This window comes from Pagrus pagrus (assembly GCF_965226575.1).
Source record: "Pagrus pagrus genome assembly, chromosome: 7".
Classification (NCBI taxonomy): Eukaryota; Metazoa; Chordata; class Actinopteri; order Spariformes; family Sparidae; genus Pagrus; species Pagrus pagrus.
The window spans coordinates 3,817,248-3,840,960 of NC_140191.1; the positions used below are offsets into that span (position 1 = coordinate 3,817,248).

General features: G+C 44.2%; 1 protein-coding gene across 10 annotated transcripts in view; it reads right to left on the minus strand.

The window, feature by feature from the left end:
- The window catches only part of cspg5a (chondroitin sulfate proteoglycan 5a), a 58,536-nt gene extending 34,936 nt beyond the window's left edge, over positions 1-23,600 (minus strand). For 4 of the 10 annotated variants that reach the window (XM_084358249.1, XM_084358245.1, XM_084358242.1 and 1 more), the window contains exons 1-2: positions 22,980-23,600; positions 496-1,453 (exon numbers count right to left, since the gene is read on the minus strand). In XM_084358249.1, coding sequence (XP_084214375.1) covers positions 496-1,453; positions 22,980-23,070 — 1,049 coding nt within the window. In that variant the 5' untranslated portion in view covers positions 23,071-23,600. The remainder of the gene's footprint in view (positions 1-495; positions 1,454-22,979) is intronic. The other 6 variants (XM_084358248.1, XM_084358244.1, XM_084358240.1 and 3 more) reach the window with 3 other exon arrangements.
- Between the last annotated feature and the right edge of the window lie 113 nt (positions 23,601-23,713).

Sequence of the window (23,713 nt, forward strand, 5' to 3'; positions counted from 1 at the left end):
TCTATTCACAAATGTCAAAAATTCCTAAATGTTGATGGAAAAAGGCGGAACCAAACCTTGAGGGTAGTGCAGCACCTGGACCATTTACAGTGTGCACATGCTAGAGTTATCTGGAAGTCCATCTTTAAACAAGGCAGCGGTTGCAAGGGTTTCTCTTATTTTAATGATTGAACAATTACCTTTGCCAGACGAACATTAAGCAGTCAATGTCCAGTTGTGTCTCATATTGTATTTCAGCAGATTTTAGGACCTCAATTGATGGTTCAGTGCACAATAAACTGGAGCAAAACACTGAAAATATTTGTTCAATCAAATCGATTCTGAATTGGATCGGACCGCCAACAATCAAAATCTAATCAAATCATGAGATTGCCAACATTTCACACCCCTTTTTGGAGGATTTGAAAAGTTAAATGGCCGGTTAAATGGCTTGTTGAGTATTATCACGCAGTTTATGCTTTTGTCACTGAGTAAATGTGTTTGTGTTTATCATACCTGCAGAAGACTCCCATGCCCTCCAGCAGGTAACACTGTCCCCCGTTGAAGCAGTAGTTTGGCAGCGTGTCGCAGGGTGAGCGGCAACTCCCGTTCACCATCTGGTAGCCCACACGGCATCCACCCATCCCGTCTGACCCGTCTACCGCCGCGGGAGGAGCTGCTGCAGGAACGTTTGGTACTGGAGCTCCTGCACCAGGAAGTGCTCCCCCGGGGATGAAGGAGCTGGACCCTGGGCCTCGGGGCCTGGAGCGAAGCCGGAGGTCTTCGTCGCTCTCGTAGGCGTCGGTCGTGGTGCTGTAGGTGTACTCATCAGCAGTGGGGGACACGCCATCCTCGTAGGGTGTGAGGTAGTCGTAGTTGTCCGGCATCGCCCAGGAAGTGGGGTCACCGCCCTGCAGCTCATGAGCCAGTGATGAAGGAGAGGGTGGGGCCAGGTCGAGGTTGCGCCCACGAGAGGAAGGGTCGAAGAAGTTCACGCGGAGCACATCGGGGTTAGAAGGGTTGGAGGCGGTCGAGGGCGGGGCGGTGGTGGTGAACAGGCGATCCAAGTCAAACACGGCTGTGTCCTTGTCGTGAATCCAAGGCGGGTCGGTGTGTGGCAGACGCTCCTCCTCCTCTTCTTCCTCCTCCTCGCCCTCCATGACTTCTGGTCCACGTGGGCTGCCAGGCAGCAGGTCCTCCTTCTCAGCAGAATCAGGGATGAGCTGGGGCGGGGCTGGCACACCAACTTCCTCCACCGTAGGAACCACCGTCTCACCGAACATGCCGCTGCTCTGCTCCTCTTCCTCGCCGGCACGAGGGACCCGGCCCGCCCTCGGGGTCACAGTGCTGACGGCGTCGGGACTGACTGAAATGCTCACCTCGTTAACCTTGACTGGACCTTCCTCCTCGTGGAGCAGGGAGGTGACATTGGCCGTGATTGCCGGCTCGGTGGCATTGGTCCCGACTACATTTCCTAAAAACACACACAATAAAAGGTTGATGAGTACAAATATATCAAGTAAAAAAGTTTGTGTTAAAGCTTTCAAAGAAAATGACGGATCAGATTAATGACAGCCCTCACTACGACCTGAAGGCATAAAAACCCAAATAAGTTTCTCCTCTCAGACGGAGAAAGAAGTAGTGAAACAAAGTGGTGAAGGAACTTTAATGAGGTGAAAATAGCTTCACTTGAAAAACAGACCTCAGTTTGTATTGATCAGCTCAGGAAAAACTTCTGGCTCTTAAATGGGCCAGTTACTGGAGCGCAGGGCTCCTTACAGGGATGTCTAAAGTTTAAAAGCAGAACTATGCTTGAAAAATGTATTAAATATCCATGAGAATAACAAAAAAAGTTTTGTGCGTTTTACTCCGTTCACATTATATTTGTGGTGAATGAAGTTACTGTATGTCCTCAGTGGGGTACTATTGATGATTTATATACATTTGTAAACTGTGCCCTCCAACACCTGCTGTCAAAAACTCAATATAATCGATTTCTTACTTGTACTTCGGGGATAATCTTGCGCTAAGTTTTGGATCAATAGCTCCTACAAGTTGGGGTCTTCAGAGGTGAGTAAAGGCTTCGGCAAGTTTGGGCAAGTCTGCAGCCTCGTCGCTAGTTTAAAATGTTGGCAGTTAATGTTTCTGCAAAACTGTGGATACACTCTGTTCTGTAGTGAGTGCAGGATATGAAGTGAGGTGACTTTCATGTCGGGGCTGGAGGGGATGGTGGTGGAGTAGAAAAATCCATGCTTGGTGCGAAAAGGCTTTAATGAACCTTTTTTTCCCTGACTGTACGTTAGTGATATCCTCAGAAAGCATAAGTCACTCTGAATCTAATATGTGCATGATGAATAAAACTGCCTAGAAAACAATCAACCCCTGTGCAGCCAGCAACAGAAAAAAATGCTGATCCCACTCAAACCAGCACGACATCAGAAGACGCAGAAACCATTACTATGAAATATTTAACAACCAGGTTGGGTTGAAAATACACTGGTTGGGAACAGAGGGGTGAGTCAGTTCAAAATGAAACACATTTAAATAGATCTCAGTGGTGCAAACTGATTATTTATTCACCGACATCCAATCAGAGGAGTTAAAAATATACTCTCCAGGAATATTAGCAAATATTAGCTCAGAATAACTGCAACCGAGCCGCTCCGGCTGTCGGATGCAACATCTGCTGTTGTTTGTATCTGACCTATAAATACAAACATGCACATACAATCACCAACTGGCTCACTTCACTCTTTCCAAACACATTTTTTCCAGCATCACACACCAGTGGTCCCTTCGCGACGCAATGACATCACAAGCTGAAGTCTTTCTGCATTATGTGACGGACAGTCAAGGCTCAAGGAGTCTGGCATCGACCCCGACGGGTGAAACAAATTAAAACGAGACGTGATTGGCTGTATACTTATCCTCCGGGTCGATTACTTCATCCGGGGGCAGCTCGTTGAGTCACGCAGAAAGCTGCTTTACGGCCGCTCCCCGTTTGGATTAAAGGAATAATTCACTAATGTACTTGAACAGAGCGGAGCCGGGATTACAGATTATGGGGTCGGAGAAGGGGGGATTGGGAGACACAGGTGGGGGGGCCCTGCAGGGGGTGAAGGGTGATGATCCTGAAGAGACCCAGACGAGAGAACGTCTCAACAATTGTGCTGCAAGAAAGCTGAAAATGATTGAAGATGACACAGAAGAAACTCTTCATCGTGAGTGATGAAGGTTTTCAGATGGAGGATGGAGGAATGATTTGTCGAGTCGAGATTCATCTTTTTATTTTCACCAACAATTTGCTTAACAAACTAACCAATGTATCTACCCTGTTAACGTGATAGCATCGGGTAGTTTGCCTTCATGCCGCAGAGATCTAGCCTGCTTCCAGTCCCTTGAATCCCTGAATCTCTGCTTGTATTTTCAACAAATAGGTCTGGTGATGTGTTCAATAGCTGCACCACAGTCGACCTTGCTGGCATGCAACTTCCATGAAGGTGTTGATAGTCAGCCAGCGGGTTGAGGTGTTGTTGTGGTGAAGTTTGATTTCACCTTTTTACAGCTCGGCAGAAGTGTTGGCAGAAACACTACAGTACCTTTTCCATTTCGATTCAACGACAAAGAGTCAGGCGCATTATGTGTTCATTAGTCTGCGTTGTTTACGGTGAGTCTGGGACATACTGTATTTTGTTTGCTTGAGTGGAAACCCTGCACCCTCCACCAAAACTGTCACAGGAGTACACCGATCAACAGCTGTTTCTGCACACTAAATTATGGCTCATGAATATTTATCACCTGATGAAAGGCCTTTGGCCGACAAATCACACATGGAGGTAATAAATGCACATTTTTTAAATGCTTTTTGCAAAAGAAAGGAATCTAACCACAGCTTTGTAGATGGGATTCAAAAAGCGAAAACAGAAATCAAAGAATGTGATAATCACACTAGCCCTCTGTTGTCACTACTTTGCAACACTACATTTCCCAGGATGCATTTAGACAGCCCACAGAGAGCATATCTTAACCTTCGTCAGTCAGCTGAGGGTTTTAATTGATCTGCCGTTCAAAGACATTTTTCCACAAAATGCAAAATAAGCTTCCAAATTAACTAACTGGGACTGAGGTCGTCATCTCTGATATAAGCTCACAATATCGTTAATATCAAGTAAATTGGTGTTTTATAAGCACTCAGCTAAAAGGCCTTCTTCGTTACTGCATTAATCTATGGAGAAATCTTAACTTCATGATAAAAGGATAAATTAACACCAGCGTTATCCTTTAATATTCAGTCAGTGGCCTCATCAATGTCACCAAGAAAAGGCTTAATTTATCTTTTTTCAGACAAAATGCAGTCACGTCTTTTGGGTCTGCGGCTCAGTTCTCCACAGATCACCCACAGTGAATAAATGTGTGCTCGTTTAAGGAGCTTTGGTAAAACAGCCTCCACCAAATGGCGTATGTGAGGATATCTGTCAGGATCTCTGCTGGCTGAAGATAAGCTCTGACCCTCTGGGACTTTAATCTGTCCTCCTCTAAATGTCTCCTCAACACTCTGCGACGCTCCATTTACACAGCCACTAGTTCATTGTTTATTATGACCTCCGCCAAAGTTTTATGACTCACATGACGTGATGTCTGAATCTGGAACAAACAGTCATAAAAGAAGGTACACACCCTCAGATAGTAACGACCCAAAATCTGATCATTTCATCATCATCTAAAACTGCAGCAGAACAAACAGGAAACAGAACAGCTCACTGAGAAACTTCAACACAATCTCTTCTAGTGATTTCCTTTTAACAAAAAACCAACAGATCACCTGAACCTGTATCATTCAAGACATCGTCAATGTGTACAGAGTCTTCATGGGGTTAAGGACTCTGCCCCGAGAGACAAGAAAATCTGCTAAAGAGCAGGTGTCTGATACCTGCTCAGCCCAATTTTAGTTAGGAGGAGAAGGAGAAGGAGAAGGAGAAGGAAGAAGGAAGAGGAAAAGGAAAAGGAAGGAGGAGGAGAAGAAGGAAGAGGATGATGAAGAAGAAGAGGAAGAAGAAGAAGAAGAAGAAGAAGGAGAAGAAGGAAGAGAAAGATGGAGAAGAAGGAGGAGAAGGAAGAAGAAGAAGAAGAAGAAGAAGAAGGAGGAGGAGGAAGAAGAAGAAAAGAATGAAGAGGAAGAAGGAGAAGGAGAAGGAGGAAGAAGAAGAAAGAGGAGAAAGAGGAAGAAGGAGAAAAAGGGAAGAGGACGATGAAGAAGAAGAAGAAGAAGAAGAAGAAGAAGAAGAAGAAGAGAAAGAAGAAGAAGACATACATGTCTATTATAAGAAGAGTTGCTGTAGTCCACTAGTTGTTACAGAAAAATTATAATTAGTTAATTAGTTAAAGAACCTCAGTGTTAATGAGTCAGTCAGTGAATGAATCCACCAGGAGTTTCCTGAGTTGTACTGTCGGTTGTAAATTTAACTGGAACGAACAGCAACGATGAGTTAAGAGCAGCAGAGTTTCACCAGCTGAGTAACTTCAAACGCAATAATAATAATTTACTGTATTCTGTCTGTTGAGAGTCATACTGAGAGGAGAAAATTGGTCTCTGTGCTTCGACTTTGGGAGATAATTATTTGGCATTCTGTTTCCTGGTTTGATTATAAACTGAAGCGATGACAGGAAATGAAGTGAAGAGACGGGGAATGACAAAGGTCCTTTAACCGATGCCAACTAATTGCGCATTAAAGTCAGCACCGAGTCCACAGGCGTAAAGATTTCTCAGATTGGGCCGTTGACATTTAATTCTGAGGAATTTACATGAAAACCTGAAACAGAAACTTGTGATTTATCACCAGCTGAAGCGCTGCGACCCGCGCGACCCTGAAGTAAACAAAGACACACTCATCGCGTCTTCAAGGAGATACTGGCTCGGCTTCTTAAAGAAATTAGTTCTGCTTCTCAGAGCGATAACACATCGTATATAATACAATATTTCTCTTAATGCTGCTGCTGCTGCTGCTGCTGCAGGGCAACTGAAACTAGAGCAGGAAAGTCTGCGTGTTATTCCCTCAGCATCTACTATCAAAGTACCCTTGAGCAAGGCTTTTTTCTCTACCAGTGGGTGCTCCTCTTGCCAGTAAAGAGGATGATATAGTTGGATGTGTAAGTGTATGAATGTAAAGCAGGACAAGAGAACATCTGTCCTGATTAATACAGATGTGTGACAGAGGTGTCATCGTTACCGGTGTGAAGCTTTGACAGGTGGGAAGCTTCAGTTTATTGTTTTTTATTTTGTTTTCTGGCGCAGCAGCAGCAGCGGGCTGCGTCTTTGAAGCCGGGGTCGTTCGGGGGCTAATCCTTCCAGCATTCCCACAATCCACTGCTGTTTATCAAATCAACTGAGCAGCCCGGGATAATACGCCAAAAACACGCTCACACAAAAGCATTTTACACACCGAACGCTCGACGCTCACCAGGAAATTAGGATTCAAGACCGTGGATGTGCGCCTCGCTCTTAAGCAAAAACAATCATCCTCGCCTTTGTTTGCTTTGTCTCACACACACGCACCTGACAGCGACGCGCTCATTAAGTGACAGTTTGTCCAGATGAGTGTGGTGTTTGGGTGGATCTCCAGGGGAAACCAGTCAGCCTTAAACACAACTATCCCCTCCTGCAGCAACAAGCCTGATAACAGACAGTAATCGCTGCTGCACCACCAGACGGGATGACAGGAGGGTGACGAGGAGAGAGGGTGACGAGGGAGAAGTGACACATCATGACAGAGAGAAGAGACACAAACTGAAGGAGGACGTGACACAGTGGAGGATGGAGAGAGAGAGAGGGTGAAAACAAGGGTGACAGAGAGGTAACAGACACACACATGGACAAAGAAACACTCTTGAACTTTTACTCTGTCAGTCTGTTTGAGGTGGAAACCCTCTACAGAGACGTTAAATGTACTCTGGACTGTTCTAACTAACTTCAAACTTCATCAGCCTCAGCTGCTAACATGCAAAACAGTAGAGCCTCACAGACCTGCTAGCATAACTTTATACTCTTAACTCTAAACCCTTCATGTCAACAGTGACGCCACATTTCCACAATCACAAATCAGGAGTTTACATGTTATGAGGCACAGACGTTGCATCCACACAAGCTATCAGGACTCAGGCAGTCCTGCTTTAGGAGACCTCAGTGGTGTCAGTCTGCCAGAATCCTCACTGTGCATCTCTGGACTGAGCTCCAATTAAGTGGAGTTGTCTCCCTTTCACCACCTCGTTAGCCTAATTGGATTAACGAGGAGGAACCGTTTGACAGACAGCTGGTTTAGGAGCATCACAGCATAGGTACACAGTATCTCAGACATGCTGCAGTTGCTGTAGAAAACATACAGCTGATATAGAGTTAATTAAGCCTGTCGGTTTCAGTCAATCATTGTTTGAGTGGCTTCGAACAAAGAGGTGAAGTTGTGTCAAATAGACGCGAAAGAAAAACATTTTCTGGGTCTAATACTCTCTTATGGTTCTGTGTGATAAACAACAGGAAGTGAATCACAAGCATAACAAGAACCACGATTTCCAAATAACACCATAAGGTTCTAATACAACACATGAGAACAATTAATGAGTCCATAACGGACCCACTGAGCCATGAGTTTTCTGATGATGGTGCAGTTTTGGTTCAAGTTTTTACTACGTTGGAAAATCCCATTTTTGTAATAATGAAGACAAAGAGACTGAAGCAGAATTCAAGGTCCCGTCTGTTCTGAAACATCACATCGTGAAATTCATTAAAGGCTTGTTCTGAAGAGAGATTTCTGCTGGTTACAACACGGCATCGGAGAAAAGATGAAATGATCAGGACGATGTTTTATTTCCATGTTTAGCCACGTTCGCTCGCTTCCTACCTCGCGCTCGGTCGAGCAGTTTATAGACGTTTTAATGCAGAGATATTACATATTACATCTTTAAATGATTAATTTTTTTTGTGATTCTTTCAGCTCCAAACTCAACTATAATGTTCAGGTTGAACGGTGCAACAAAAACTCTCCTTTGACTATTTAAGCAAAACAAAAATCTGGGACTCAATAAAAGATTAAATGAGAGAAAGTGATTGTTTTAAAGGCCGAGTCAGCAATAAGTTCTTCCAAAGTGCAAGCCTGTTCAAACCGACAATGGACCGGCGTCTTTTTTACCCAATTAGAGCCGCAGAGCTGGCAGACTAAACATCAGCTGGCAGGGTCGGGGGCGGGTCGAGTCAGGACGAGCCGGTTCAGTCTGGGTCCAGCACAGCTGAGGTCCAAACGAGACAAAACTAGAATAGAAGAGTCTTTGTTTGTTTGTTCGCTCCCACTTTACGTGAGATAATCAAACTGCATTACGTAAGGAGATCCTCACACACTGCACGTCTGTGTGTGTGTGTGTGTGTGTGTGTGTGTGTGTTGTCGTATCTTTGCCAGTATAACCCACTGGTAATTGGGGTGGCTTCCAACTCCTCTGGTGAAGGGTGTGGATGGTCATAATGAGAAGATTTTGGCTCGTTTTCCTCTGTGTGTGTGTGTGTGTGTGTGTGTGTGTGTGTGTGTGTGTGTCAGACTGATTGTTTGGGGGTGATGGCGCCTCAAGGCCAAGTGCTGTTAGCCTGCGCTGGCGAGCCGCCGACCCTCCGGCCTCGCCTTTTGTTTAACCCAGATCAGTTCGGAGAGGGGAAGCTACTAAACCACCCACACGCTCGGGGCATTCTGATTGGCTTTGACAGACTGTAAAGAGGAACCTGATTGGATGTGACAGTTACGGCCCGCCAGCCAGTTTGCTGACCCAGACTGGTAGAGAGGAAGGGGAAAGGTTGGGCACTGAATGGCAAATAAACAAAAAGCTTAAAAGGCTCCTGTAGGAACAACATGGAGGAGAAGAGATCTCCTCAAATGTGTTTTAATTTCACCTCACTATCTTCACAACTTGAGCATTCAAACACTCATTTTAAGCTATTTTAAACAGCTTTTAGATAAACCGATTTGATTTCTTCGCTTCAGCTTCTGAGGGTGTAACATCTGACAATTAGCAAGTAATTAAAGTGCAAGGTGCCACATTTTCCTTGTAGTGCCAGTCTGGTATAATGTGCTGTGCTGCCTCCACGAGTGTGAATAAAAAGGATCAGAGTTAAAAAAAAAACAGGTGTAAGAGTCACAGTAAGGGACAAACTAAGGACAACACTGGTGTCCTGCTGTGTGGTGGTCAAAGGTTTACAGAATATGAGCCAAAACCAGATTGATGGTTGATGGTTTTGATGCCTTATTTGAACGTTTTGCTCATGTTAAGAGCTTTTCAGTGTATTTTCACACAAAAATTCAACTGAAGGTCCACTTAGCTTTTTCAAGCAGCTCTTTCAACCACTGCTGTTAAATGGACCTTAAGTTTTTATTTTCTGGTAAAAACTGAATGAACTGTCACTCTGAATGATTCAATGCAGCTTCAAATGATGTTTTTCCACAGCTAAGTAAAGTACAATTTAGGCTTATCTGATCTACAGATCTGTTCACATCGATAACAAGGCAAAATTGTAATGGTAATGGGATTGCAAACAAACTTGATAGAAAGATTGCACAATAAAATCACATGTGGGTTTAATTTAGGCGGCAAAAAAATGTGTCTGGGAGTTGAAAATGCTTCAAATTGAGGAGAAAATTCACATTTATCAGGGGACTCCAGTGACGCCATTACATGTAGCGATTCCCTGCTGGGCCCAAGAAGAGGAGAGTATTTTTTAAGCTAAAATGTGTTATAGAGGTAGCAAACCCCTTTTCAGGAAAAATCAGTGTGTAGGTTGTGTGAAAAATATTAGCGAGTGTGCAGTCAAGAGAGAGTGTGTGACGTTAGCAGTTACGTTATAGCTGTGAGCGCAGCAGTGCAGTGTGTGTGGAGGAAACTGTACATTAGCTGATGACTAAATGCTACAACTCCTCAGGACCTGAGCCAAGTTCACGTGTCCCGCTCGCCACCTGCTGATTTAGGCCGCGGTCACACAGGCACGAAACCTATGGAGGCGAAGAAGTGGAGTCGGAGCTACAACCTATAGCAACGACGTGTGTGTGGCCGACCCCTCAACAGGACTAAGGACTACGGACTACGATGGACCGCTCACACTTCAACCCTAGGCTCACTTAAGGTGGACTGACCTTTAAGGTGGACCACTTATCTATCATTTGAGTGGCTTGCTGCTCCTCTGACGCAGTACAATCCTTCCTAATCTGTCATTGAATTAGATTTATTGTGGGTTTTTTTCAAACTGGTTCCTTGTCTTAGTGCTTTTTCAAGATATTGCAATCCTAGTATCTGCACACGGATCATGCAGCCATGACAAAAAACACTGGCCTGAATTGAAAGACAACGAGGCAGCTGTACTTAATGTTCCTTCACAAACCAACAAACTGGCTCCGGTCTCACTGTTTTCTTTACTCCTTGTGCCGTGTGACGTTAAACACACAGGAGGGATGATGTAATTACTGTTTGCAGAAATGACCGCAGCGAGCGTAGCACAGGAGCCAGAGACGATGCAGAGTGAGCGAGAGCCTCTTTAACTCGTTCTCATTGATTTTAGCTTCAAATGTCTAAACCTCAGGAGAACCACACACACATTCCTCCCGTCTTTCCTCGTTCCCACACTCACTCAGTAATGAATAACACATGAGGGTTTTTTTTTTAATCTTTACACAACGCTGCTCATTAATATAAAGAAGAAATGCACATGTCTGCATTCAGCCCTGATTGAAACCTCCTGCATGGATTTTTTTACACCAGCTGCTCGTCCTCTTCCTCAATCTTTCCTCCTCTCACTCCTCCTCTCACTCGTCCTGCCATCTTGTCATCTTGAATAAATTCCGCTCGTGTCATCTCCTCCTCGTCTCCTCCTCAAATAAATCCTGTCCTTTCTGGATTCCTTTCTCTCTGTCTCTCTTTTCTCCTTCCATCACATAAATCCTTTCATTTCTGACTCCACAGGTGGTGGGATGGAGGAAGGATCTGTTGCCATGGAGACGGTCTCGGGCCTCGCTCGAGCCGATGCGGCGCTGCAAAAACCCGACAAGATCTGCACGCTGCAAACACACACTCGTGCACACGGACACACACACACACACACACAGCCACCTAATAATAATGTGTTTATCTTTGAAGAGCTGTTTTATGAGGTCCTGCATGTGTGTGTGTGTTTGTGTGTGTGTGTGTGTGTGGTGTTATGCATACTCTAGGTGTGCATCCATGCATCTACACCTGCACAGCCTGTTTCTTTTCCTCCCTTGCGACTTGGTTTTGACAGTCAGTCAATTTAAATGCAGGTGTGTACGCAAGTCTGTCTCTGTATGAGTGTTTTCCACTCAACCTTCCCATCGACCCGCTCACACTCTGACTTTTAAGCGGTTAGTCCGAAGACAGATGTTCATGAATGTTACATGAAAGTTGTCACGAACGCTCAAACGTTGGGCTCATCATTTTCAAAATGATCCATGTTTATTACATAACAGGCAACAATCTGATGGAAAAAGAGATCAATAATAATTTTTTGGCTGAACTACTATCCCTAATCCAATAATGCAGAGGGACGTTCACAGTGCTGCGCTTGTTCTTCGCTCATAAGAAGTCAGAAACAGAGAGAGAAATTCAAACGTTGCTTAGTTTATTCTTTTCACACACCCAGCCAGCAGCTGTAGGCGTGACTGGTGGGCTGCTGGCTTTAGAAGAGTTACAGACAGGTGTGGGTGGGAGACGTCTCTTAACCATCCGACCGTGATTTGGTTGGAGCGTGTAGATTTAATTACAGTTAGGGAACAAGTGGGTCACAGTTGAAGAAACTGACACGACTATCAGTAGAAACAGGAAGGGAAGAGCGCACGGTTACGTTATGGCTCAAGTAACCACCGTTCCTGCAGGGGCAAGTTCACATACATGATTCACTGTCAGACTGACTTCATCATGTTGGCTATAAACTGGTTAAAATACAATTATTCACAAAGACTACTGGCATTTTTTATGGTGGAACATTTTCCAGCACGATGTTTGTTTCGCGATGATTGGATCTTCAAGCGCTTAAAACATTTAACATTTTATTTCCTCACTTGGAGAGAAAAAAAAGGACAGTTCGCTGCCCCAGTGCGCTCCGGCAGCACTGCAGCCACGCTCCTGACCGTCATGATCACCAACAGTCGGGATTACTACAGCCGCTCGAGGACTAGACACACAAAGGTAAACGTATGTTCTTTTCTGGCATTTGCTAAAACACCTGATGTTGTTATTCTTGAAAAGGTTAATCTCTTTATACAGGTATTATGTGCAGCTGGAAGGGACTCTGCTGCTGCTGCTGCTGCTGCTGCTGCTGCTGCTGCTGACCCTGTGCTCGTCAGCCTGTTTTGTGTTACAGCATTTAGTTTTCATGTGTTTACATTCTCATCTTTAAAGACTGAAGTTTTAACTTTACACATATATATCTTTGTGTGTGTGTGACGTGTGTCATTTTTATTTTGTCTTCCGGGCTGCAAGTAAAGATCATTTTCATTTAAGAGTAATCTGATGATTGTTTTCTCGATGAATCATATAAAATATGCCCATCACAGTTTCACAAAGCCTGAGTTGAGGTTCTTGAATCGTTTGATTTTCCATTAAAATCTTAAAATATTGAGCTCGCTATCAAAGAAGCCTATAAAATATTCACACTTAAGAAGCTTAAGCGTGAATATTTTGACATGTTGCTATTAAATGTGCATCAACTCATCAGACAAGAGAAAACAGCATCACACAAACCAAATAAATCCTCTTCTCTAATCATCCGTCTTCCTGCTGAACCTGGCTTGTTGCCATGACAGGTGTGTGTGTGTGTGTGTGTGTGTGTGTGTGTGTGTTCACAGAGGAGTGTGATGGGCGGACTGAATGCTAATATGACAGTGTGCAGCAGAGGAGGGCCGGGGAGGATGGTGCACGAGCTGACGGAGAGGAGAGGGAAGCTCGTTCACGTGCATGAACTCAATGACTCGCTTCACCAAGGACACACTGATGCACAGACAGTCTAGCACCTACACACACACACACACACACAACACATCAACACACACACACGCTCACGCATTTCATGGATCATAGACTGTAGAAAGCAGGCGTACACACACACACACACACACACAGACAGGTGCAAGCCTACGCACAAACTAAAAGATGCACTCTTGCTCCATCTTCCATCTTTTTATTTCACCCTCTGCCTCACAAACACACACACACGCCTACATGAACACACAAACATGTAAATTAATGTTCAAGGGCGGCCAGAGTTTGAGAACAACGCCAACTCAGCACTGCTACAAAAAAAAAAAGCACACATACTGTACGCTAATTGTTTCGTCTTTGAGCGGGAAGGACAGAAACAGCCCGTCGCTGTCAGGCTGAAACTTTGCCGGCTTGTTTGATGACCACCTGCAGTCCAACGCCAAGGACGGAGACAATGACGCCCCAAACAACTGTCACACCTGTGAGTCAGAGCTGCAGCGAGAAAAAAACACCTGGATGCTGACAAGGACGACGACACAGAGGAGGAACACCGGCACTTGGATGACGCTGAGTTTTAGGAGGCTGATAACGACCTTTTTATGTGAAGTTTGTCGTTACATTACATCATTATAACGTATGAGAAGTTTCCCTAAAGGTTCGTTTAATGTCCAAACCTCAAACTAAAGTGCACAGTGAGCTTTAACCAGTGGTAGTTACTGTCATCCCAGTCACCAGGATGTAATGTTAGCAGTTAAGTTCTGCAAACCAGATACATCCAAGGTTGAAATACAGCCAACAAGGCTGCCAAACAAAGGATGAGAGTTCGAGTCACAACCACTGGATATTTTTAAAGACACCTGGGACCCAAACCAGCTATTTTTGGGGGGAAGTTGTACAATCTCCATCCATCCATATCTGAAGCCAAACCATGATGTTTTCCTAACCCTAACCAAGTGTTTGTTGTGCCTAAACCTAACCAGAGAGTGAGCACAGCGTTGCGACAGGAAAGAGAAATAGAAAATTCACCGCAAACGAATGTAAAGTCGGATCATAAAGAAACCTTCAGTTGTGGTTTCACAGAGAAGTACCCGGCTAACATTCATGCTGTCGATTGTGGTTGTTTCTGTTCATTCAGCAGTACATGCAGGATGAACTGAGTACGTCTTTTGGCCCCAATCAGACAACCCACGCTGCCTTTACAACCTCGGCCAACTCTGTCTCCCCTCCATCAACCCACTCTACTGTCATCTGCCCAACAATCCTTTCAGCTCCTGCTTCCTGATTATTATTTTTTAAGTATCTTTTTTTTTCTTTCTGTGCCTTCCCTAATAAAAAATGTCCTTGGATCTCTTGAAAGGCGTCACGATATCATTATCATTATTATTTTGCTGTTGAAGCCCACTAAAGAGAAAAAAAGAGCAGTGCTTTTTAAAAAAATTGATGCCAGGCAACCAACAAACCACCTGTCCACCTGTCCTCAGCCTGACCGTGATTTTGCAGTGGAGATTTTGCCCCATCTGTACCTCCGATTTTGGTGAGCTAGAAGTTGTTAATTTCCTAGTCGGTAGATAAATTAGTAGACAGTTTCATTCATCTCTTGAATAAACAACATCTGGCTCTGATTTTAGTTGAAAGGCTGTTCCTGAACAGCACGTTGGACTCATAAATGGATTAATGAGGCAGCATCAGCTGGTCCAGGAGCTTCCCCTGGTTGATGCTCAGGTCAAGGTGTAATATTATTACTTATTTAAGGATGAGTCAGGAACAGTTGGAGGTTTTTTCCCCCTTTTTTTCAGAGCTCATAAGCAGCTTGCAAAATGTTTTCTGCCTGAGGAAAACAACTGGAAAAAGACATCTCTGGCAAACTGTCTGATCGGGTGTTATATCTGAATATCAGCAGGGTCCCATGAGGGTAAATGAGTGTGTATACATGCATACTGGTATTCTGGGTATAAGCCCTGATGCAACCTGCCAGTTGCCAGAGTTGTTCCTTGACTTGAGTTACGTAATCGTCCAACCTGATCGCCCGACAAGAACGTTGACATCAGACGATCCCAGATTATGTTTTTTCTACAATACGTAGATGGAAATTTAGGTTTGGTAATGGTCAGGGGAAATAAACTAAGGCTTAAGCGCTTAGTTGAGACCACATGTCCACTCTGCTACATTAGCGCTGGTTAGCTGGCAGATTGTGAGCTGCAGAGTCATCCAGTGTGAACATAGCGTTCGGGGATACTGTGCTGCGAGGTCAGTGACACAATCAAAAACAAAACAAGTATGAATAAAAATTACGTAGTTTCAACCTGTAGCTGTCCGTTAGAGACCCTCGTCGATATTTTACAAGAGGTAGCTCAACAGATTTTGAAAAATCTTAAGTGTCCCAGTTGAGAGAACCAATTAAAGTGTTTATATCTTTTGTTTTGGACCAATTAGAGAGAAGAGTTTGTATGTTTTTGTTGGACCACGATGGAAACATGTCACGAGGCTTCATCGTGCCTTTTCCTTCAATGACTGTAACTACTGCCGTGCAGAGCATTTTAATTATCAAATAAAATCAATCAATTAATCAAGGGCACTGGCTCCCTGATCATTATTATTGATCACACATAGCTTGCTAAACATGCAGTCATGTTAGCCACACTGGATTGAAACATGACAGAGCACTAAAATCTTCCACTGAAACGCAAGAAACTTAGATTATTTTAGGGTTAACGGCTGCTTGGAGGAGGAAGAGATGGACTAACTGGTAGAGGAGTTTGAGGATTTTATCCCAAAATGCTGTAACTTCATGTGTCAGCAGGAGATTTGCACCTCAGAGGAAGCTGAGCTGCAGACAGACACCTGTAGCACAGAACAGCCTGCACAAACACAAACACAAACACACGCAGAGTGAAGCCAGCAGCTGGTCGGGTCAAGCCAGTGGCCACCTACGTATGTTAATGTTGGCCCGCAGGCACATCCAGGTGGGAGGATATTACAAATGAGATTAGGATCATTTAGTTTCCCAACAAACAGATTTATCCGGGACGAAGCACATAATAGCCGCCACCGATCTCAATTTACCGCTGCGAGGAAACTTTCTGTCCCTCCCTGTTTCCCCCGGGAGAAAAGACGCCTCGTCTTTTATTTAGTAAGTAATCCAAAAACGCCTTCTACCACGATGACGAGGGCTGGAAATTAAGATGAGTCTCATTAGGTTACTTTTAATCAGTTGTTTAATGTGAAAATGATTCAAATGTGACTTAAAAATCTAATTTAAAATGTGATTTAATCAGTTAATTTAATGTTAAGTGAATATGTTCTGGGTTGTTTCCTCCTCGATGACAGTAAACTGAGTATTTTTGGGTTCAGGACAGAATAAAAACAAATCTGAGGACGTCATCTCAGACTTTTGGAAAGACCGATTGACATTTATTCGACATAAAAACTGGGTTGAGACCCTGTCTGCTTGTTTCTTTTGCTCCATATAAAAACTAAAGCAATCTTTTACTTGTTAATTCTAGTTGGGGAAACTTACTGTCAAAACATGTCAGTTATTTTTATATCTGGGTTTGTTACATTTTATTAAATGAAGAATCTTGCAGGATTTATTATGAGTTCTCCACAGAAGTCTCATCCAACAAACGTACTGAGATTGTGGATTTTTTTTTCATTTATCAGTTTGTCTTTTGCCAAATCTAGACAGACAAGAATGACAATATTGGAAAACAATCTCAAAAACTCCAGATGATGTTCAGTGGTGACGTTTTTATAATGATTGATAATGTCTGTGCAAAACATTTGTGTCTGTGACTGAACACTTGAGTGTCCTTTGGTGGAAAAAATGTAAAATTGTTCAAAACATTCGCCTGAGAAGTGATTTTTTTTGCTTACCATGCTAAATATAGTCTTTGGGCACAAAGGGGTTCGTGTTTTATCATTTTTATTGTCTTTAATTATGTAGTGTAAGTGCTCAGGACTCTCTGGAAAGCAGAACTGACACAGAGTGGATTTTTCCTGGTTAAAATAGTAAAGAAAAGAAACATTTTTTCACTATGTTCAGTAAAAATGTGACTATTAACTGCACGTCTGCGTTGGGATGCACATTTTGGTATCTTGCATGAATGTCAGACGTTCTGCATGATGGTTGATTGATTGATTTGTTTATTTAAGTGTCGGGAACTCAACTTTCAAGACAACAACAACACGAAGACGGACACATAACATCTCGTCATACACAGCTCTTCCGACTACTTCCTGCATTGGCACTGACCATAAATCAGGAGGTGGAGAATCGTCCAATATCGGCATTAAAAGAGACATTTTGACGCGTCACAGTCGGAAAAGCACAGGTAGGTATTAAAATTAATGGAGGCTGAATACCATTTAGCTGCTTCACTCAAACAGAACAGGGTCATCATTAATTTTACGAGCTACACCTGAGCTTTTCGTCAAATGATACATCAAAATGTCTGCAGTGAAAAAGAGATATTACATGATGTTCGTAGATCTACTCAATGAAAACTCATTACCGTTACCAGACTCAGACTACTGACATCACTGCAGTCTTTCCTTCTGCTAACACGTCTGCATATTACTGATAGTTACTCTGCATTAGTGGGTCAACTACGGCTCCAACAGCAGTTAGTTGATGAATCATCAGACGTCAACTCTGTCTGCTCTGGATGTCCATCACTCAGTCTCTCAGATGTTGAACGTTTCAAGTGAGATTTGAAGAAACAGCGACGCTGACTCTGAACACGACTTCCCAAAATAAATATTTCCAAGACGAACTTTAAGACGATCCGTGAGGTGACACAGAAGCGACAAATGCGACAGATTAGAGTCAAAGCGTTGATGTTTGTACAGTCAACAGTGGAACGTGTACATCTGCTGAGATTCATTAGGCAGAAATAATGAATACGCCAGGACAGATAATGATATCATCTGCAAATCAGAGCTGGGAATGATGGACTACACCCATTGGCACACACAGATACACACCCACACACACACATGCACGGTCAGTAGGCGGTTTTGAACCACCAGGCTTGGTGAGAACTTCCAGCGTGTGCCAAAACCCAACCAACGTTTTGAGCCTTTTAATGATATTCGAAGCGCAAACGCTTCATGGCGGCGATATGAACACGCTGTTCTGCCAGCCGGTGTCAAAGAATGTGTGTGTGTGTGTGTGTGTGTGTGTGTGGTTTCCATGACAACAGAGAGGATGCAGAGGGAAGAGACTGCAAAGCCATTGTTCGCCAATAACCAGAGCTGCAGACGGTGTAAAAATCTCATGATTGTTAATTTCTCTTTGTGCAGTTTTTTTTTTATTGTTCCGTACGCTGCAATTAAAAAACAGATAACGGCTGCACTGGGTTAGTGGAGTCATGGAGGGAGGATTTGGCGAGAAGATTAACCCAGTGCACATCAAAGATGATCTGCCAGCTAGCAGATATGTGTCAGCAGGCCAGAGAGAAGAAAAAAGAAGCTGAGAGGATGAGGAGGAGGAGGAGGAGGAGGAGGAGGAGGAGGATGAAAGAACAGAAGATGTGTGTAGAAGAGAGTGGTCGTCCAGCAGTTTCTGTGCAGAAATGAGAAAACCATTACTCCGTCAATCACCCATCTACCAGCACGGGAGGGGGAGGGGAGGAAGGGAGGGAGGGACGGCGGCATATCATCTCTATTAAACACACAGTAGGAGGAGGATTGCAAATGGCCACCGGAGAAAAAAAGCCGACAGGAAATGACTGACGGCGTTCTGCTCGGCGGTTGTCAGTTCAGGGCAGTTGGCCACGGTCGTCTGAGCATCGTGCACAGATGTGGGGCAAGCTGCCGCCTCCACCCTCCACCGGTGAAGCGAGAAAATGTGTGCATGTGTGTGTGTGTGTGTGTGTGTGTGTGTGTGTGTGTGTGAAGGGGATGGAGGAGGACGGTTAGCCCAAGGTTGTGTTAGGGAAGTCTGCACCAGATCTGCCAACCTCTTTTTTTGTTAAATATCCACCTGAGTCTGAGCGGACACAAAGTCACTGCTGCAGCACTGATGGACAGTGACAGTCGCACAGAGCTCGGTTATACTCTAACATGAATTTAAGATGATTGTGTTGTGTTTTATTATTTTAATGTCCTGTATTCATCTCCAAACACTGCACAAATCTCCATCTCATCACCACAGGTTTAGCTACAGTAGCTGCACGGCTCAGAGGGTGGTTGGTCCAACACTTCGGTCGCCCCGCAACCAGAATACGATGTTGGCTTTTTACATTTCTGCAAATCACAAATTCAATCAGAATTGTAGGCATCATACGTGTCATGTGTCATGTGTCATGTCATGCTCACATTACATGTATATGAGCTGACTTTCATGTATGGAAGTGAAACAACTTGATATTTTTAATGAGACGTTGAGACATTTTCTACGTTTGTGGCGACAAAACCATTTTTTAAGCCAGAACATGATCTTTTCCGAAACCTGACCAATGATGGTGATTCGGTTGTTGGTCCAGGCTGAAATATCTCAACAACTATTGGATATAATGCCATGAATCTTTGTACAGGTACATTATTAACCCCAGAGGAGGAATCCTAATAAGTCTGGTGACACTCTGACCCAAACTTTATCCCCTGAATGGCCCAAAACTGAAGAACCAAAATAAAATTGTATCAAAGGATCCCAGGTTCCCTTAATTAACTGACTTCCTGCACAGTGTCACTATGCCTGCCAGATAATTAGGGATCCTACTTTAGAAAGAGCATTTCTATATTACAAAAAAATTACATAATTTTTTGCACGCCAGATGTTTCTAGCTAAAAACATCTGGTGGAGTCAATGGCAGGCGAAGCCCAGCCCACGGGTCCCGCTTTGGGCAGCCCTGCTCTAGCGCCATCATCAGGCCAAAATTTGAATTTGTCTAACACTTTGGTTTATAACCAAACACCTGCAAAACTGATGAAAGTCCCATCAGCTGTACTTTGTTTTTAGCGTGCTGACAAGCTGAACTAACATCATGAACATGTACAGAGTCCAGAGCAGCGACCTGAATTATTCTGTCTCGTCTCAACATACAGGCTCATTTTAAACACGCAGATTTTTGTTGAAACTGGCTGAAATAATCTTCCTGCAGCGGGAGATGCTTTCATGAGTCCAGCAGTTAAAAATGATGAAAGAAAAAGGGGATCACTTGCAGTGCGAGGGAGAAAAAAAATATCTTCTTCATCAGCGTCGCTCTTACTGAGGTACCAGCTGGTGTTTCGCCTCCAGAGCAGCAGGGAGTGAGATGCTTTGCTCAAGGGCACTTAATTAGACAAGACTATGCTGAGAGTTGAACCCCAGTGCTTCAAGTCGGGGTCGACCACGAGGCAGTTATGCCCCCAAAACTCATGGTTTCATCATTTATCGTATCACTTTATAAAAGGCTGTGATGCAATATTCATTTGGCGTCACGGTCGCTCTTTTTCAGGCAACTGATCAAATCTGAGATGGGCCGGGGCTTATCACCCGTCACCACGGTAATCAAGAAAATGGTGGAGAAGCTTGTTCTGGCCGTGCCCGTCTGTCCTGAGCTGTGCCAGACAGAAACCATCACAACAGAGACAGAAAAGTCCATTTGTGGGAGCAGATCAACCGGACACTGAATGCTGCTGGTTACTGATCATCCTACGCATTATGAGCTTGCTGTTAGCTTTGTAGTCAACCATCTGTTAGCATAGCATTAGCTAATGTCAATCAAAACCAACATGCTAGAAAAAAACTTTATGCAGACACCAACCCTTTACAGAATATTTTGACATTCTGGGAAATATGCCACTCGACCCACTCGACTCCCCAACGGACCTATCCACCTTATTCCTAGCCCCAAAGTATGGGGCGCAACTTCTGGCCCGTCCAGCTATGATTAAAGCTTAGTCCACTTAGCTAATGCGTTTAAAGCCTTGAAAGTACCTCCAGAAGTAAATAAATGCTCCCAAACAACCTCCGCAAAAACAAGAAATCATGTTTAAACACTTCAAAGATTACACAGACACGATAACACGTTAATAAGTCAAATTTAAAGGTGGTGGCAGGTGGATTTTGTTACCTTCAGACAGAGCCAAGCTAGCTGTTTCCCCCTGCTTCAAGTCTTTATGCTAAGCTAAGCTAACTGTTTACTGGCAGTAGCTTCATACTTAAAGGCGCATTATGTAAGAACTGGCCACGTGAAATTCACTCCAAAAACCAAAATGGGGGCAGCGTATCAGTAAACGCTAACTGCTGCTAAACTGCAGCTGCTGTTGGCTCAGCTCGGTTAGCCGTGCAGTTAGCAGCTCCGACTGGGAGCATGAAGCACAGGGGGCGTCTCTGCAACACGAAACATCGATGTCACAGTGTGAAACTGTTATTTCTTTCTATTTCACATTCTGCTGCTAAATTTAGCTTTTTTTCCCAAATGTATGTTCTCATATTCACATGTGCACGATGCGTTCATGTGTTTCCTGTATTTTCTGCATGCAGAAAGAAAAAAACACCTCACATCCATCACCTTTAAAAGTAAAAACTGTAGCTGCAGGCTGAGAGGACATCATTTGGTCAGTGTGTTAAATCATTAGCATTTGGCTCAGATGTGCAGCTTGTCAGGGGAACATGTCTTTTGGACTCATGTGAGTTTTTCCCCCTCTTTTAAAATCTTCCAGGCGAACCTCTGCGCTCCAAGTCAAACACACACAAGAACAACATCATCTTTTCATTTTTATTTTTTTTCTTTGTGGACTTCTTGGCCATGAATCTCCAGCCACTGCGATGACAGGAATCAGCCAGATTATATTGGATTATAACGCCAGACTGATTTCATCTCGTGCACGCTCCTGCATTATTAATCTGACAGTAATGTAGCCCGCCGTGCGCAATGAATCTCAGACAAAGAGGCGCAGAGAACAAGAAAGACAGAAAGACAGAAAGCCTCCGTGTCTCTTCGTCTTCTTTTATGTTTACTCTGCTGTGTTTTCTCCTCTCTGTGTATCAGAATGTTTCGTCCAGATCCCCCTCATGAATTATTCAGCAGGTCCCCCCGGCCCTAATCCTCGCCTTTGTGTGGCTGTAGTGCCAGTGCGCCTCCAGGGATCCGGTTTACTGCATCGGCTGGACGCTGTCACTGTCACACACATCCCTCTGATTTCTCCTGTAATATTCCTACAGTGGATTACAGCAAAAGTCCAAGAGTCGATGTATTGACCTGATTTCTTTTTGCGGTGATTGCATCTCCTAAGATGCCACTGTACCATCTTACCGGTGTTCCTTGGCATTAAATGGCATTTTTTTTAAACCCCCCTCATGGTGTGTAATGACTTACAATGCAGCATTGAGCTGATAGTGATCTTATTGTTCATTCATATATTAAGATTTCCCTCCTAAATGTGTGAAATCTTAAAATATTTCAATTAATTAGGTCTTGCAGGGTGTCCAATCGGTTGATAATGACCTATTTTCCCTCCTGTTGTGTCTCTATAATATTCATAAGGACTCGGATCGTCTACATGCGTCTTTATTGTGACCTAATTTCGCTTTATGGCATTTTATTGTGTCTTCTGTGGCATCTCTCAAAACGCTCCTGCAGGAACATAGCGTTCAATAATCACTTAATCATGACATAAGTGTGTCCAAGGCATCCGAATGAAAATTAAAAATTCTCATATTTAAAACATTAAGACGATATTTGATGCATTATCCATAAAAATGTGCATTTTTGAGGATGCATTCTTCAAAAACACCATTTATTTCCAGTTTGTAGCGACAAAAACAATATAATGTTTGGACTATTTCATCACATTTTACCAACCAGTAGTCTCTGACTGCCAGATGAGTGTGAAGAGCTTCCTAACCTACAATCAGAGCCTCACTGACCTCCTTTCTGGCTGCCCTGTGGGAGTGCGCTTAGGTACCCCGAACCCCACAGAGACGACTGCTGCAGCAGCGAGACAACTAAAAAGCGGTAAACGTGCACAAAGTGCACGGTGGAGGACAGTTTTCTTACCGTGGACAGACATCAAGTGCAGCGCCAGGACGCACGACAGCAGCGTTAGTCTCCAGCATCCCGTGCAAAAGCTCGCCTCCTTCCCCTGCATCCTCGCCGTGCAACGATATCTCTGAGATGGAGAGAAAATAAAGAGGATCCCTGCTCTAACTGTGGTGGTAGAGTTCACAAAAAGATGCGGCCAAAAAGTAATCCGGACAAGTGTTGATTGGTGCGTGCAGTCTAGACTCCAGCCTCCCTGCGCTTCTCCTCCATAGCCGCCTGGTCTCAGCTGTTCTCCTCGTATCCGCCGCTGGTTCACACGCTGAAGCTCACTGAGGCTGCTTTACGGCTCCATGGCCACTGATCGGAGACGGTGAAGGCGAGGGTGGGGTAGTGGTAGTGGTGGTGGTGGTGGTGGTGGTGGTTGTAGTGGTGAAGGCGGGGGGTGCGTTTAGGGGACGCAGACGCACGCCGTGGCTCGGCTTGGCTTGGTTTGGCTCGGAGCGGATCGGTGCGTTCGGCGCGTTGTGGCTGAGAGGGAACAAACACAAACGCACGGCGGAGAGCAGCGCGCCCGGCAGCCTCCTCTTCATCTGGGGAGGGGGGGGGAGAGGGCTGTTGATGCCCCCCCTCCCTCTTCATCCCTCCTCCCCTGTTTCCCAAGACGCTTCCCTCCTCCTCCTCCTCCTCCCCCTCTCTCCATCCTTCAGTTTCCTAAAACTTTCTCCTATTTTTCCTCCTTTTTGTCTTTT